Here is a 17184-nt window from a genome sequence, read left to right on the forward strand (position 1 = left end):
TAATGACTATCGTTTTTAGCGTTGCAAAAGATGGGTCGGAGCTAAGGAAAAAGCATTTCAATACTTGGCCTCAAGGCCATGGAAAAACCCGCAGGTTAGATTAAATTTGTATTGCTACATATATTGCAGGGGGAGCATACATGTTCTTGAGAAAGGTGGTATACGTGTTGTGTTGCTATTAATTGTATGCAGATGGCTATATCGTTTTGTTTGCTGCTTATCTTATTGCGATGTTTCTTTTGATGGTTGCATTTCTGTTGCGTCACTTGAGTGGATCTGCCTGATTAAACAAATGTTAGATTAAAAGAAATAGGAACGTTTATGATAGTATAATGATGATCATAATGTGATAAACGAGGTGTTTAAGTTGCAGTCAAGGGCTGGTGTGCCTTTACTGGCGAGAAAACTCTCTGAACTGAACCACCTGAGGCAGTATACGTACGCATGCGCAATGCATGACATAGAAACACTTCCTGGGAAGCATCACCGTCGTTGAATGAAGGCAAACCACTGTCTCCAGTTCTCTGAGCTCAGTGACTGTAAACACAGGTATTCTGCATATTGACCACATAGTCAGCTCATTGTGGTTTATATTGAAAGTTCTGCCTGTGTTGAAACTATTATAACTGGTCACAATATATAATGTCTGTATTATATTTCAATGGACATTCCCAAGTCCCGCCTCACAATTGTAGTAACCAATAATAACGCAAATATTTCTTTTAAACAACCAATTAAAACACGACTCTAACGCGGTTCTTTGGTCCGATTGGGATTTAACAAAGTAGCTTGGAGTATTGTCGGATGATGACGGTTCCCTAGCTAGGGTGAGGACTGCAATCCCTGACTGCCCGGACCGATATTTTTGAGTAATTCAGAGGCGAGAGCGAGAGAGGGTTAACAGACGCGTTGCAGAGTCGTAACGCAGCTTTTAAATTTTGTAATTTGAGGATTGTGACTTGCCCATAGTGGTAAATTCAGAATGAAAAATAATGATGCGCCAGGCCTGTGGTTGCTGGCTAGCTAGCTATCAGCTAATAGCAGGACAACAGCAGCCAGCCAACATCTACAGCCGATTGCAGTGTTTGACGGCCGCAATCAGTAGGTAGACGGAGCCACTTACGAGGTGCGGAACAGTAACCGCAAACCAGCTAGTTTGCTCATAGAGTGACAAAACGTTATAGGGACATGGATATCAGGATAATAGCCTGCTAGATCCCAGATTGTGCAACAGAAAGTTGTTCACTTTGAGCTAGCAAATTTGTGATCTTGGCTTGTTTGATAGTTACTGAGAAAGAAAAAAAGGAAGTTGGATAGCTGGCAGAGCCATCACTTGTACCAGTAACTAGCTACTTCGCTCCCAAAGCGCAAGAAAACTTTGGAAAAGTTCTCGGTTAGCTAGTCAGTTATAACACAGTTCTGAAATTAAACGGATTTCATACGAGTTTATGTTCCGGTTTTCGGAAAGGACTTGAAGACTACTAACGTCTGCTGGCAAACGAAAACCTCACATCTCCGTGGACTACATCGAACCACCAGCAATGGGGGAGACTGACAACATGGATTATTTTTATCAGCAAGTATTGCAGAAGGATGTGACCAGGCGACTGCAGGTTGGCCAGGATCTCATTGACTACCTCAACGATCGTCACAGGTCCTCAGACGTCGATCAGGACAAACCTCGGTTGGATAAGACCATTGATGAGCTAACGGGATGGGTAAATTCAAGCAATTATAAGGTAAACGCTTCACTGAGTCTTTGGAATATGCATTCTACATGTGAAATTAATATTTTAATATCTTAAACCGGATATGGAGTGGGGGTTATGATGTAGCTCTCTGATGTGAGATAGCTACTCTATATGCAAATCAGGCTGCGTGCATTCAGTGACTGCGCTTTGCTTTGCTTGAGGCGAGCAATTTGGCTTTACGCTCACATTATTGCCAGGGCAGGACGGGTACGTTAGCCAACCGCTGTACCGGGCGATCGCATCAAAACGATGCTGAAATGACGAGTTTATAAACAGTTTTGCTGTCTACATTGAAGCTTCAGTCTGAAGTTAGCTAAAGCTAACTTAACAGGCAGGTTCTTTTCGTGTTGCAGTGTCAGTTGGCTCTGAAACACTTATAATAACCAGTTAGCTATGTTCTTAACTGTGCGTTTTTGCATCATCCATTAGCTATTTCGCTGGCTCTTTGGTGAGGAATGGCAGGAGACCAAATCACCCTGTGCATCTTAATAACGAAGTTGAATGTTGTGTTTGCTGCTGTTGATTTGCAGTGGTTCTAAGTGTGGGTTTGTCTTCCGCTGACCAGAGGTTGAGCATCATGAGTGATAAATTAATGTATGTATTACCTTATAATCAGGTCTCTCTTGTAAAAGAGATTTTTGATCTCTGTGGGATTTCCTGGTAAAATAAAATAAATAAAAATTCGCACTTAAAAAATGTGAAACCATGTCTAAATGCCTACTGTGTGAATAGATGGATAAAATGTATGGGAATCTGTTTTTTATAGGGAGAGGAATAACTTCAGGAACGAGTAAAACATGATACCAATTACAGTATGTCAGTTTTGTCAAATGTAATTAGTGTGATTGCGAAGCCGATAATTATATTCTTCTTTTTAGTGTGATTGCTATGTGAAGTGATTTTTATTCTTTTTCTTCTTCTTATTCCACCAAATTTTGTCCCGCTTCTCCTCCCACAGTTTTCAAGATATCAACCCCAAACCAACTGTAACCCGATCGGTGTGCTTCTGTACAGCAAAAATGTACCCGCACTCGTTCTCCGGTTTTTGTCATTTTTTCATCCCTTTTTTCCCATAGACTCCCATTCATTTTCAAAATCACCCCCCTCACACTTCATGGCCTTCCCACTCGCTCACTTTTCACCCCATAGCAACCATACCTCACATGTTGCCTCGGGACAAATCACCCAACACTCATCCATGACCATCTTGACCCGCACTTGTCTTTTTGTCATTTTTTTCATCAATGTTTTTACTCATATCTTCATCCCTCCATCCTGCCATTGACTTCAATTCATTGAATTCAATTCAAATTCTTACCGCACGGTCTTCTTTCGGCCTACAGTCATAGTACCTCATATGCTGTCTCAGGTCAAATGCCAACACTCACCAAAGGTGGGTGTGTCCCTAGCAACCATGTTTACCCTAGCAACCACTTAGCAATGCCCAGCAACCATATTGTTTACCCTAGCAACCACTTAGCAACACACTGGAAACCACCCAGCAAAGCCCTAGCAATCCCCCAGCAATCATATTGTTTACCCTAGCAACCACCTAGCAATACCCTGGCAACCACCCAACAACACCCTAGCAACCACCTCATATGCCTTAGTAACCATCTAGCAACACCCTAGAAACCACCCTATATATCTTAGCAACCACCTAGCAACAGCCTAGCAACCACCTAGTAACCCCCTAGCAACCACTTAGTCACATCCTAGCGATCGTCTCATATATGTTTGCAACCTGGCAGCAAAACCATTCTATCACAGTCTGCAGTTTTTTTCAGGAAATGCACTTTTCTAGTTGTATATGCAGTATTTAGTTAGCTATGTGTTTAGTTTGCTGTACTGATCAGATAGTGATCTTTGCTGAAAATCCAGTCTCTGCCATTTTTGAAGCTAAACATTTTTATGTACTTATTCTTGCATTCCAACATTGCATGAAGGACTGTGGTATGATTACGATCATTTGTAAGTAACACATAACACCAACTAGCCCATAACTTCAGAGACAAGGAAGTGTACTGGACGGATGCAATGCGAGATTCAAATATTTTGACTGGTCAATTCATAAGGTATCTTTGTTTATTGGTAAGGTGGAGGGTTGGGAATATTCTTACTACCTCTTGTTTTCTTTACGTAGTTGAAGCGACTCGACAGGCAATTTGTGGAGTGGTGCTATCAGTTATGGAGCATGGCTTGAAACCCAAAGTTTTCTGGTCTGATTTCCAGGTGATCAAGATTGCATAAGACTCCAAAATATTGGAACCCGGTGCTACTGCTGGCTAATGGGCACAAACCAGACATGGCTATATTATGAACCGGAAATTACGCGAGTTTCAAAGCGACCTTTCATGAAGCAAACATGGGTATTGTTTGACCTAAACCTGGACATAAATACCATGAAACTGGCATACAGTCATTTATCTGAGGAAATCACACACTGTGAATGGACTTGACCTCTGTAGATATTAATTACCCCCAATCCTTCTTCATTTTGAGAGTGAATTATTGAAGGACTGCTCCCCATGCCCTCTTAAGGGGACATGCATTTTGCTAAATCCAGCAATTATTTTGCCAGTTTTAAGGATATGTTATTCTAATGTTGAAAGCAGGAGGGGTTTGAGTCAGCCTTATGACAGAGCTGTCAGTCAAAGGTTGGTGCTTGCCCTGTTGAAGTTGAGCAGGGATCGGCCAAGTGTTATCTCACGGTGTCTGAAGAGCATGTAGTTGTTCATAGCAATTGCTTTTAAGGTTATGTTCATCCATCCTTCTAATCACAGTTTATTTTGCAGGATTTACAAGTCACTTGTGATATTAGTGCTTCTGAGAACCTAGTGAGAAATTAGTGCCTCCCTGCTCTGGCTATACAGTTAGCCAACTAGCAGGGAAGTAGTTTACAGAAGTCTTAGTTTACTCTTGCACATTCTTCTTTTGAATCACAAAGTGAAAAAGAGAAGCGCATAAACACTGCCCTCAGGTCAGGCTTGGTGTTAAGTAGTTTATGCTCAAGGTGAGGATTATGTAAAGAAATCTTGTTCAGAGTTGAAGACATGCATAATGGTAAAGTTAATCTACCACAACAATAATTTATTACAGGGTGTGTCTGGGTGCCATGTTTGTGAATGTTCCAACCTGTCTGACTGGGAAAAATCCATCTGCAGGAATGCCTGTTACTGAGAAAAAAATGCATGAGAAGTTGAATAAAAATGCACTAAAAATGGCTGTGAAGCATGTTCCCAGTACGTCTGTATCACCCCAAGATCAAGCAATCCTGATTCAATGATGTGTCTCAATCTGCATCAGCGTATCTCATGTGTACTCTGAGCCAATCTCAGTCCTTCCAAATAAGATAGGGATCAGTAGGGCTGTGTTGGTCCTGCACAGGCTTTGTCTCCAGGTAACACACATACTTGGAGGACATGCTTTAGGTAAATATTACCAGTGCAACACATGCAATGTTTATAAAGGTAACATTTAATGTCATTTTCATTTTTGGTGGGGTCCCCTTTTAATCCAGCCATTGATTCTAGTGATGGAGCTCACTCATTGCAGTGTATCCCTTGGTATTCACTAATATTAGACTTCATCCCCAAAACAAGGCCTTGTCCTCACAATGCCACAGTAGTCGCACAGGGTTAACACCTGATCACTTCTTTGTAGCTTCATTTGCTTATGTTTTCTCATTAGTGTATTAGTTGTGTGTAGACTAGGCCTGCACGATATGAGAAAAAGCTGCGATGTGCGATAACATTGTTCAATATTGCGATAATGATATGACATGCGATAGGGGTGGGTGATATATTGAATATACTCGATATATCGTGGCTTGTTCTACGTGGGATGTAGTAAATGACTATATTGCGAACATCGAGTACAAATTGTTACGTAATTTTCTTAAGCCGCTGGCATGAGGCTCGCTTTGGCGTTTTGCTTCTCTCGCTCTCTCCTATGGCTCTCTCCCTCTCACAGACACAAAAAGAAAAAAACTCACATGCATACATCACACAAACTTGCCCGCCCATACAGACCACTCTCCTGGGCGAGTATGTGTGATGTATATAGGTGAGATGTGTGTTTTTGTATCTGGAGGGAACAGGGAAAGAGCCTGGCGAGAGCAAAAGAAGTGAAGCGCCAAAGCAAGTTTATACGTGCTGAGTTCGGAAACGGTAACAGAAGATGGAGGCGGATGAATTGGTTCCGAAAAGAAACCGCACTGCATCCATTGTCTGGCAGTGGTTTGGGTATCCAGGGCTCCAGACTGCGACCATGTTTTGAGAGTGTGAGTTAAAATTTCACGTGGTCGCATTCGTGCGAGTGCATGAAGATCATTAGGCTGTTTTGGTGCCCCACCAGCACGGGTACTGCATTAGCCATTGTGGTTTAAAGTAGTACTTTTTCTTCTTTTCGGTCTCCCCCTACCTGCACTCTCCCTGCCGGTCTCCCCCTACCTGCACTCTCCCTGCCTGTACACGTGCACTGATGATGAAACACGTGAAACAATCCATTTAGCTGTTACCACGTTCCAAAGATTAAGCGGTCTATAGCTGATTATTTTAACCCTTTCGCACGTAACTTATTTTATGCTGTGTAGTGCGCGTTACATTACATGGGTCATTATGTTTTTATTTTAAGTTTTGCTATAATTTAATATATTTATATTTTGCCGCATTTGCTATATTTTTTAATGTTAAATTGCTGTTTCCTCAAAGATGGAATTACTTAGATTTTTTTCCAAATCGCATTCTGATCGCATCGGTTTTAGCATACGTGCTAAATGGCTAATCACACCATTGTGACTGTACACGCAAAAGGGTTATAAAAAAAAAAACAAAATGAGGAGAGAGGAGGAGGCTGGTGCAGAGGGGGAGCCAACAAGAGGTCCCGACTCAGACACAACTGATGATGAGAGGGCAGGTGCAGGCAGGGAGAGACCGACTGAGCCAGTGAAGAAGAAAAAGTACGACTTTCAACCACAATGGCTAACGCAGTACCTGTGGTAGCAGTACGAGGGAAACTTAATGTACAGATTAAAATATTTTGCAAATTTCAAGTCTCGAATCACTGTCAGTCTTTACATCAATGCAAAACTAGGATATGCAAATTAAGACAACTATTCATATACTATCCTATACACGTCATTGATTAATACCATGCTGTGCCAAAAAAAAAAGGGTGCGACCAAATCATGTGCTGGAAAGAATTTGGGCTCCTCTGGTTTAGAAGAAAATATTTTAAAGGGAGCAGGGGAAATTAAACTTTAATTTCTTAATGTCTTATTTAAATTAATGTTCTGTTTAATTGGTTGGGAATTCATGTGCAGTCTATTCAGTAAAAGCATGTTCAGTTCATTTATTTCATTTCTTTCAGTGGGCATAGGTTACTCAATGTTTAGGGTCTATGTTAGCAGTGTACCTTTTGAAGCAAAAAGACATAGGAACCGTATAGCTAATATGCACACTTCAGTATTTGTTTATCGTAAGTTAGGGCTGGGTGATATGGCCTATAAATGATATCGCAATATTTTTAGGCTGTATCATGATACATGACATATCTCAACATTTTGAAATCTCCTCTAAAGCAGTGTTTCTCAACCCTCTCCTGGAGGACCCCCTGCCCTGCATGGTTTAGATCCCTCCCTGCTCCAAGACAGCTGATTCAAATGATGAACTCGTTTGGGCTCCTGAGCTTCAGTAGTAATCAACAGCAAGGGGTGGGTGGGTGGGTGGGTACTGAGCATGATTCGGGAAGGACTCAGCCAGACATTTCTCGGTTCTCGGCTGAGATGGACGGCATAGTGCTGCAACACGTGTCTTTCGGTTTAATTAAAGGCATTCATTTTTAAGGATTCTGTTATTTTACAGTATTATTGTTTGTACAGTCATGCGCCGCTTAACGTCCATTCGCATATACGTCCGTAGTCCCATAAGGTTATAATAAAGTTTAAAAACCACATCCCAGAACGGGACGTAGCGGACGTAACCGGACGTAGTGAAGGCAACGCTTCCTGCATGCAACACGTGTATCTCATGTCTCATGGAAATTTAGGGGTGTAACTGTACGCAAAAGTCATGGTTCGGTAAGTACCTCGGTTTTGAAGTCATGGTTCGGTACGTTTTCGGTACGGTGAAAAAAAGACATGCAAAACATGAAATTTCTTTTCATTTACTATGAATTTAACTTGTAAACATATAAACTTGTACAAACTTGTAAACGGTGGCAAACTGGCCATAATTTCCTGAACACATAAGGAATGCACATGAAGGCAAACACCTATGGCGTTTATTATTGCTTTTGCCCAATCTAAATTAGCAGGGAGAGGTTGCTTATTTAAATGCCACGGCGAGTAGTGTTTGCACTCCATTCTGTTTTTTCCTTGTACAAATGATATTCACATTTGGATGATGCCTTCTCAAATGAGTAATCGTGTTCGCAGTTGTGTGCTGGGTCAGTCCAGGTAGAGTCTGAAGAGGTGTGTCTTCAGGCCCCGTCTGAAGGAATGGGGTGAAGGAGCTGTCCATAGCGAGACAGGGAGTTCGTTCCACCACTGGGGAGCGATGTAGGTATCCATGATACAGTTTAACTGTCATGTTGTACAGTTCACTGTGTTCAGAAACTAGCACAATTAACTTCTCCACCGCTACTTTCTCCATTTTTGGTGGTTGTTATGGGAAACGACAGGTGTCACTACTCCGCTTGTGAACTTTTTTCAACTGGAAAAAATGCCCTGAGTTGCAGAAAAAAAATGCTCAGGGTGTTTTTGAAAACACGGTCTACTCCATAGGATTATTATGTAAAACAGACGTTGGCCGTGAACAAACAAACGAATATCCAAATAGTCGAATATTCGGGTCCGGCCCTATTAAAATGTATTATATTTTATAGAAAATTAACATCCTAAATATAAAATAAAATGTCAAATAATGAGCAGATTAAAGACTAGTGTTTTTAACTAATTTTATTAATTTGTGGAGATGATTGTCAAAAAAAACATAAAACATCCATAGGCTTCTTTTTGGGAGCATAAACATTTACTGACAAACTGACAGAAAGTGCATGCAACTCAAGGTGCTTTAGAAAATTAAGTTGAAAACAGTTGTATTGTCCACCTTTGTAATCAAGAGCAGAAATTTGACTTCAGCTTGAAAAATTGACAAAAATATAAAGTTAAACATCATAGTGACAACACTGAAAAACAAATCAATATTCAATATTAAGTTTACATTGGGCAACGTTTTAGTTACACATCACAAAATGCCCCCATATGGTAGCTAATGAGCCACTGTGTCAAAACGCAGTAACAAAAATTAGCTTCTCATTCACAGGGTCACTCGGAACGATTTGGTAATTTCGTTTTATAGTAACGTTGGCTAACTAATAACGCCGACAACAGATTATTGGTCCGAAATACAACAGAATCTGCTAACCCGGGCTGCCAGGTTTGGCATACTTATTTTTGCCTAATTGGTAGTGATTTCGCACTGACTTGTGTGACTGAAATGGCAATAGTTTAGTTTCCTTACTAAGATCACGTCAACTTAGCTAAAATGCACGTTTTATTTTGTTATTAATTTAAACACTCGTTCCTGCGCAGGAATAGCCACGGTTTGTTTCCACAGTTAGCAGTTTATTGTAAGTAAACACTTGACAGAGTGGTGTTTTAGTGCTTTTTCCAAAGCAAACCTTGTCGGGAATCGGTTTTGATAGCATGTAACTCGATTTCAGGTTTTTATGTGACATCACTTGAAATCACACTGGCAACCCTGTCGAAAAGGCCGACTGTAGTTTATCACAAAGACACGCTTCTTGAGTTCATTTTATTTCCTATTCAACCAGCACCTGCTACGCCCCTCCCCTTTCCGCTCATTGGTGGAACATCTGTGTTAAGAGGTGCGTCATCTTACCCGAAAACGTGGTGGCAGGAGCACATAGCTCATGGCGGGCCAAAACAAAGGGAGCCGCGGGCCCCAAATTGGGCGGCGCTGTGATAGGTCAAACATTGGCATGCTGAGTGTGAATGCATGGCGTGTGTAAATAAAGTGATTTTTCTTATTCATCGCGTTTCAGGCAGTTTTTTGCAATGTGTTTATCGCACATGTTCATATCATGATGACGATGAAAATACGATTTATTTTGATAATTGTAGGTTCAAGAAGAATCTCATCTGGAGAATAGTCTAGGTAAATACATTTTCTGCATTTGTAAATCCTGTTTAGCCTGACTTAAAGGCTGTAAAGCCTGACTTTCCAATTTTATGTTTTTGTTCATGGAGCCTGTAAAGGCTATGTTGTACTATGTGTTAACAGCCATGATATCATGATTACAGTGATGAGAAAGTAGCCAGCGATCGCTGAGCTCATGCTTTGGGACTTGAACGGAGGGTCTAATTCTTTCGACCGACCCCTAGCTAAGTTTGTCACCCTGGAAGGATGCTAGCTGCAGCGATGCCATGCTTCTCTCTGCTTCCAGTTGGGGCATGAGACCATTTTGAAACACTGTGGTTCCGTAAGCAGTGACGGCGATGAGTGTATAGGATGGGTTAAATGCAGAGGACAAATTTTGTTTCAATGTATACGAGTACTGAGAAATGACAAAGAAATTATAAAAATTATATACCCCCCGAAGCTTCGAATATTCGCTGTTGATTACTACTGAAGGTCCAGAGCCCAAACAAAGGTAGGCAGGACAGCCCTACTGTTTTCTGTCATTGAGATTTTAATTCAGTGAGGCTGCAGCAAGATATGGACACTGTTGCACAGCGCAGACAGGGGGAAAGCACAGACCGCACAGACAGTGCAAACGGGGAAAGCACAGACTGCACAGACAGAGGGAAAGCACAGACTGGGGAAATCGCAGGCAGGCGTAAAATGCAGACTGGACAGACAACAGTGAAGTGCAGACAGAATAGATGGGTAAAATGCACACAGCGTAGGCAGTGAAGATGGAAGTAAAATGCAGACAGCACAGACGGTGGTAAAACGCAGACAGTGCAGACAGCACAGATGAGGAAAGCAGACGCACTTGGACAGCAGTGACAGGGAGATCGTGAATGCAAGAGGATGGCTCAGACAGGGTGGCAAGTTCCCTCCAGCCAGAGAGTGCTTTGACTGCCTCAGGCAATAGCCCTTTGAGCAGCAGTAGGCAAGGCCATCACCAAGACTGGCTTCGCCCACACAGAGCTGCCCTACACAGCCCAGGCCAGGCCCTGCCCGGCCTGCCAGGGACTCCTCTGAAGCAGCTATGGAGATACGTGGGAGGGAGGGTGCAGGCCAGCTGTGAGCAGATAATATCATCGCCATGACAAATTGTCCCAATCAGGGCACTGCCATCTCTGCCTTACCATTGCCCTCTTCCTGAGAGTCAGGGGACCAGCAGGGATTGTGCAAAGCCCCTTGCTCTGTTTCAGAGAGCTCCTAATTCAGCAGCTCATTGCTGCCAGTAATGCCCCCCCCCCCAGCCTCAGGCTTCTCCGTGCTGCTTAATTGTGTGGGGAGAATGGGACTTAACCACACGCATGAGGTGCGATGCCTCAGTGATTTCCACATTCTTTTTGTAAACAGTGCTATATCATGCTTTGTCATTGAAAATGCAATGCTCAAGAGAGAGCAGGAGAGGCAGGAAAAGTGTGTCTGTGCCGGTTCCTGAATATGTATGGAGCTGACCATTCTCTACAGGCTAATATGGCTGAGTGCAAGGTGAAAAAGCACACAGAAACCTTGCCAGGTGAGATATTGCTTGTTTGAGCAATCAGTCATTGGCTACACAGAGGAATCCGTGTGCAGGGATGGGATTTCTGTAGTATTTTCTTTGCTTTTATCATGTTCCTCTTGCAAGCCCTCCCAGGAAACTGAGCTGTATGCCCTTCTGTGGTATCATAATGTACTGGCAGCTCTTCCCAGTCTGTGATTTCACAATGCATACATACTTGGGCTGCATATGTGCAGTCATACTCTAGTAGACCACTTCAGCATTTGGATCACTCTTTTGGTTTTGTGATCGGAATATGTGGCAGTTGAAATTGAATTTGTACCACACACTCGCCTGTTATGTTTGTCAATTGACATTGATATCTTGAAAGAAGCCAGAGCTCAATGCAGCTCTCAGAGAAGACCCCTCAACAGAGTCACAGGCTGAAAAGAAGGGCTCTGCTGAGCACAGGCAGTGACACTGGAGGCTCTGAAGAGCTTCTTGTTTTGGGCTGATAATAGAACTTTAATGGAGTCATGTACTGTAATTACCGCTGTTTACTTTTACTTGTTTGCAGTATTGTAACCACCATTGTTTTCTTTTACAGTTGCAGTCACCTTTAAAGAGGTGAAAAAGTAAAACGTTCCCTTGATGGGAACCAATGTGTGTCAGAAATTGTCAGCAGTTGAGGAATTGCCCATCTCAGTAGATCACCAATAGTTTATCCTTATGACAGTTGTATCTTTTTTAGTTGGATTTTATCCCTGATGTCTCTCTGTTCTTTCTGCAGGTGGCGTTGCTGGGGCTTGACATCGTCAGAGCTTTTATAGAACGGCTCTCAGACCGTTTCAAAGGCTACTTGGGAACAGGTTTGTGCTGCCCTTTCTGTGTCCCTCCTGGCCATGATGGCCACCTCAGGCCTTACAGACCACTGTGGTGTATACTAGGCATGTCACGATACCAGAAATTTAGTAGTCGATATCAATATACCCAATTCGATACCACGGTAAAAAAAACAAAAACAAAACAATAAATCCCATGTACTTCAACATACACTCCTTTATTAAAAACATTTGAACATTAGAAAAAACAACAACAGTGGCATGTAGCCTTCAAGTATTTAAAACAAACAATACTGTGCTTAATTACAATCAACTTTTTATGATGGCACAGCATTTCAATTGCTGTACCTACCTGGCCAAGACATGAAAAAATATGGAAATAATAAATAGGCCTATACATATTAATATAATATAATATATGTGTCTGAAAAGCTTCTGATATGGTTGGCTGTGTATGTGTTTGTTGACTTTGCTCCTGCCTCTCCTGGTCGACATCCTCCTCTGGCTGATACTGTGAAAGGAAAATTGAGATTTCGGTTATCAAAGTTATAGCTCAAAGGCTGCACACACAATGAACTAACACACACACACCTCTGTATACTCAGAGCGCAAGCAGTAGTTTAAATTTACTGACATGGTGACAGATCATTAGTCCGGAATAGGGCTGTTAACAATGAATCGACTATCGATTAACTGTTAATAATAATTTAACCGATTAAGATTTAATCAAACAATGAATTTGATTTAAACTTCCAGAAGTTTAGAACCGTTTCCGCTTCTAATTAGGGCTGTCAACGTTAACGCATTAACGCTGGATCGCGATTAATCGGGAAAATTTAACGGCAAATTCATCATATTATCAAGTTTGACCGCAACTTCCTTCCGTAATTCCAGCGCGGATATTTACCTGGCTGGAGTACTGAAAGGCATGGCAAACGCAGATGTGCTGAACGGCAAATTTCGTTTTAACCCTTTCGCGCGTACGGTCACATCGGTGTGATTAGCCGTTTAGCGCATATGCTAAAACTGATGCCATTAGAACACTAGATTGGAGAAATTCTAGCTAATTTTTTGCTTTGAGGAAACAGCGATTTAATTCTAGAAATATAGCAAATACTAACTGAAATCTATGAGAAACTTAATGCAAATGAAAACACAACGAACCATATAAGGTAACATGGGCGCTACATACCATAACAAATAAGTTACATATTCTCAGCAGCTGGCCTGACTGTGAACAGACTGCGCACAAGACTCACCCCTGACCACGTAGATATGCTGATCTTCCTGAATAAAAATACTTAGGTTTTAGGTTATTTCGGTCTATGTGAGCATAGGAGATCAGACTCTGAAGTGTGTATGCCTTCAGTTCAGAAGGCTTAGTTTAGGCTACTGTTGTCTATATCTTTCAAGAGGGATAATGTTAGACTATCGGTTCACTTGAGACAAACGAAACAGAGTTGTTTTAGTTTTTTCCCACTTTTTCCTGTTGGCCTTAATAGGAAAACGAAACCTAGGCCTACACAACATTTTTTGATATGCTATACAAGAATGTTCTATATTATTGATTTACAATAAACATTTAACTGAGGAATATAACATGCATTTGTGTTATGTATATATACAAGGTAACTATCGCTTTTATAATAGCCTAGAGTACAATAAACTTCAACGATCGTAGAATTTACGCCTGGCCTACTAAACGGTATTGGGTGGGCTAAGAAAAAAAAAAACCTGACATTTAATCGATTATTATTTGATAAGGTTAACAACAATCGATTAAGGACACTTCTTAAAATTCACATCCCTAGTCCGGAAATATTTAAAACACTACCGTTATATTTTGATGACAGATAACAGACTGAATGGTAATGACGGTAGCCTACTACTAGCTATGGTTACCTTACATTAGCCCAAACACAGTAGCATTTAGCGTTTAGCCATTGCAAACGTCTTATGGAACATAGTTGGCTACACAGCAATATGCCATCTGCCAAACAAAAATAATGGTAACGTGTATTTCAGGATAAGGATAATAAGGATAACACTTTGGATACGTTGTTAATGTAACGTTAACATGAATTGAAACTCACTCACCTTGAATTCTTTGAATAAATCTGGATGTCTGTCTTTCAGGTGCTTTGCTAAGTTGGAAGAGTTTCCTCCTTTCGTCTGAAAAGGTCGATGGCACCGTTTGCATACTGGTTTTTGCAAATTTATCATTAATCTCTAATGACCCGCCTCTAAGGCAAAGTAGGCTACTTCCATAGACAACTCTTACTGTTTTTGTTTTCGATGAATGGAGGTGGAGTTGTCACTGCAGCTGCATCCCAGGTAGCGACGGTATTGTAGAAAAACGAGTACCGTCACATTTTCAGAATTTTGGCATGGACTTGGTACCGAAACATGGGTACCTACAGTATTGTAGAAAAACGAGTACCGTCACGTTTTCAGAATTTTGGCATCGACTTGGTACCGAAGTATCGGTTCTCCTGACATCCCCTAGTGTATACCCAATTGGGCTGCCCCCAATAGTCGACCAAACATTAGTCGATGAGAAGAGACAAGTTTTTATTGGTTGGTTAGTCGCAGAAAAAAAAACCCGCAAACTGCATTCTGGAGCTGCGCCTTGTCGTTAAAAAGTTATTAGGGCAGGAAATCATCTGAAGTGTGGGATCATTTCGAGCGTGTAAAGGATGACCGCAAGGTGACATGTAAACTCTGCATGCAAAGATTTGCCGATCATTCGTCGACCTCAAACATGAGTTATCATCTGAAACGTGTAGGGGAGAGCTGGTACGAAAGTAACACGGGACGAAAGTAACACAGCGATTTTCTCCAAGCCCATACAAGTCTGACATGCCTAACTGCGTCAGCATGTACAGCATGCAACTCTTACCAGAACTGTGAAAAATCACATGGATAGGTCATACTTTCGCGGTGGTATACCCGAGAATCTGTTTTTAATCATGGAAAGTAAATTCACTCAAGTGGTATTTTTTTTTTTTTTGAATGACAAGTTGTGTCTATTGTTTCATGTGTCATAGTCATGATCATTTGACAGATTAATTAGTACTTTAACACATCCTGAAGTTTGCCATGTCAGAGTTTTTCAGTTTAGAAGCAAGTCAGGTTTAGCTGTCAGGAGTCATTGTCGGGACGATTGTAACAGTTGTTTCTTTCGTCCCCCTACAGTAACAACGATACTTAGTATATTATTATACCGAAGTCGTTCCACGTTTGTACAAAATGGCACCTGGTGTTGATAGGACACACATGTGAGTTGTTGATCACAACGAAAATTCTGTCTGTAACGTTATCTATAAGGTGTTTATCTGATGTAACTTAACATGTAATTTATTTTTATGCTGTGTAGCGCGCATTATGTTTTCATTAGCGTTATTAAGCTTCTCAAAGTTTTCAGTTAGCATTTGCTATATTTTTAACGTTAAATCACTGTCTCCTCAAAGCTAAAATTAGCTAGAATTTTTCCAATCTAGTGTTCTAATCGCACAGATTTTAGCATACGCGCTAAACGGCTAATTACACTGTACAGGGTTATTCCATTATTACGGGTGTGCAGAAATATGTTTTTTTCAATCGTTTTTTGAAATTCGTCCGATTCAGTATCGATCTGTATAATTTATGGATCGATCTTTTAGGCTAATATGCATTTTCTGGTTTAACTTTTAACGTTTAAGGACCTGCGAACGCATAGAGGAAAACCTGTTACATCAATATTTTTTTTTACTATGATACGACCTCTGTGTTTACCATGGCCAACCCTACACGGACGGTTACACGGACGACACAGGAGAGAGACAAAGCGACCGGCTGCCATTCATTTCAATGAGAGTTGGCGATTTACAGCGACAAGAGACAAGTGGCCGTTGCAAAGCCAACTAGGTGGGGCTAAAAAAGACTAGACTTAGGTCTGGTTTCTGCAAATACTGAGCGATGCGACACGCGAAGGCAGCATGATACAAGTTGCTGAAACAAATGATCCAACATTTTGGTTCCAGTCAAACATGGAGGAGAAGCTTATGATACGTACAGAGATATAAATAAAAAAGATGCATGTAGAAGGATGTCCAAAATCGTGGAGATGCCTGGTATACATATTCATATATGTGTGCACTGCAGTCACAGCTTTTTAGCTTTAGCTTTAATACAGTGCCTAACCACTACCTAGCTACCTAACTAGCTAGCTAGCTAAACTGAACCGCAACACTTGCTCACGAATGCAATGTAATTTAGCGCAATTCAAGAGAAACGTGGTTGTTCATGTTTGTTAGCTAGCTAGTTGTTCATTAGGCTAGCAAGAAAACCTTGTTGCTACTGGCAGTCAACTACGTTTTGTCAGTCATTGTAGCTACCTTACAAACCGGCTTTCCCTGAGCTAACTGATGCAAACACATTGCTGCTTCGTGTCACTAATAAGTAGGCAATGATACAGGTTGGTTTTGTTTTTAAGGAACTATACCCATGTGTTCCTCAAATAAAAAGATTTTGGTATACAGCCATGCATCGCTTAACGTCCATGATACGTTCTGTGAAATAGGACGTCATGTGATTTGGACGTTGTGCAAACACTGTACTATATTCTTAGCAAACCTATATGGAATAGACACGAGATTGGATGCTGCTGCTTACAAGTCGAAGCATACTGTTATATGTTAAACTTTTTAATTGTAAGTATGCAAAGTTCACATCAAACAACGATAGAGTACATAGGCGTTTATTATAACTATCAAGACATATGTATTATATGGTATACTATACGCCTTTATACGCCTGGCTGCGCAATCGCTTTATTTCCATGAGACATGAGATAGACGTGTTGCGTGCGGGAAGCACTGCCTTCACTACATCCCGTTACGACCGCTATGTCCTGTTCTGCGATG

The 17184-nt window shown here is 41.3% G+C and overlaps 1 protein-coding gene across 17 annotated transcripts in view; it reads left to right on the forward strand.

The window, feature by feature from the left end:
* Positions 1–780: 780 nt before the first annotated feature.
* LOC118784368 (CLIP-associating protein 2-like) overlaps positions 781–17184 on the forward strand; it is a 151072-nt gene continuing 134668 nt past the window's right edge. For all 17 annotated transcript variants that reach the window (XM_036538581.1, XM_036538582.1, XM_036538589.1 and 14 more), the window contains exons 1-2: positions 781–1739; positions 12229–12307. In XM_036538581.1, the coding sequence (XP_036394474.1) occupies positions 1542–1739; positions 12229–12307 (277 nt within the window). In that variant the 5' untranslated portion in view covers positions 781–1541. The remainder of the gene's footprint in view (positions 1740–12228; positions 12308–17184) is intronic.

The sequence above is a fragment of the Megalops cyprinoides genome, chromosome 10 (genome assembly GCF_013368585.1).
Source record: "Megalops cyprinoides isolate fMegCyp1 chromosome 10, fMegCyp1.pri, whole genome shotgun sequence".
In the NCBI taxonomy this organism is placed as follows: domain Eukaryota; kingdom Metazoa; phylum Chordata; class Actinopteri; order Elopiformes; family Megalopidae; genus Megalops; species Megalops cyprinoides.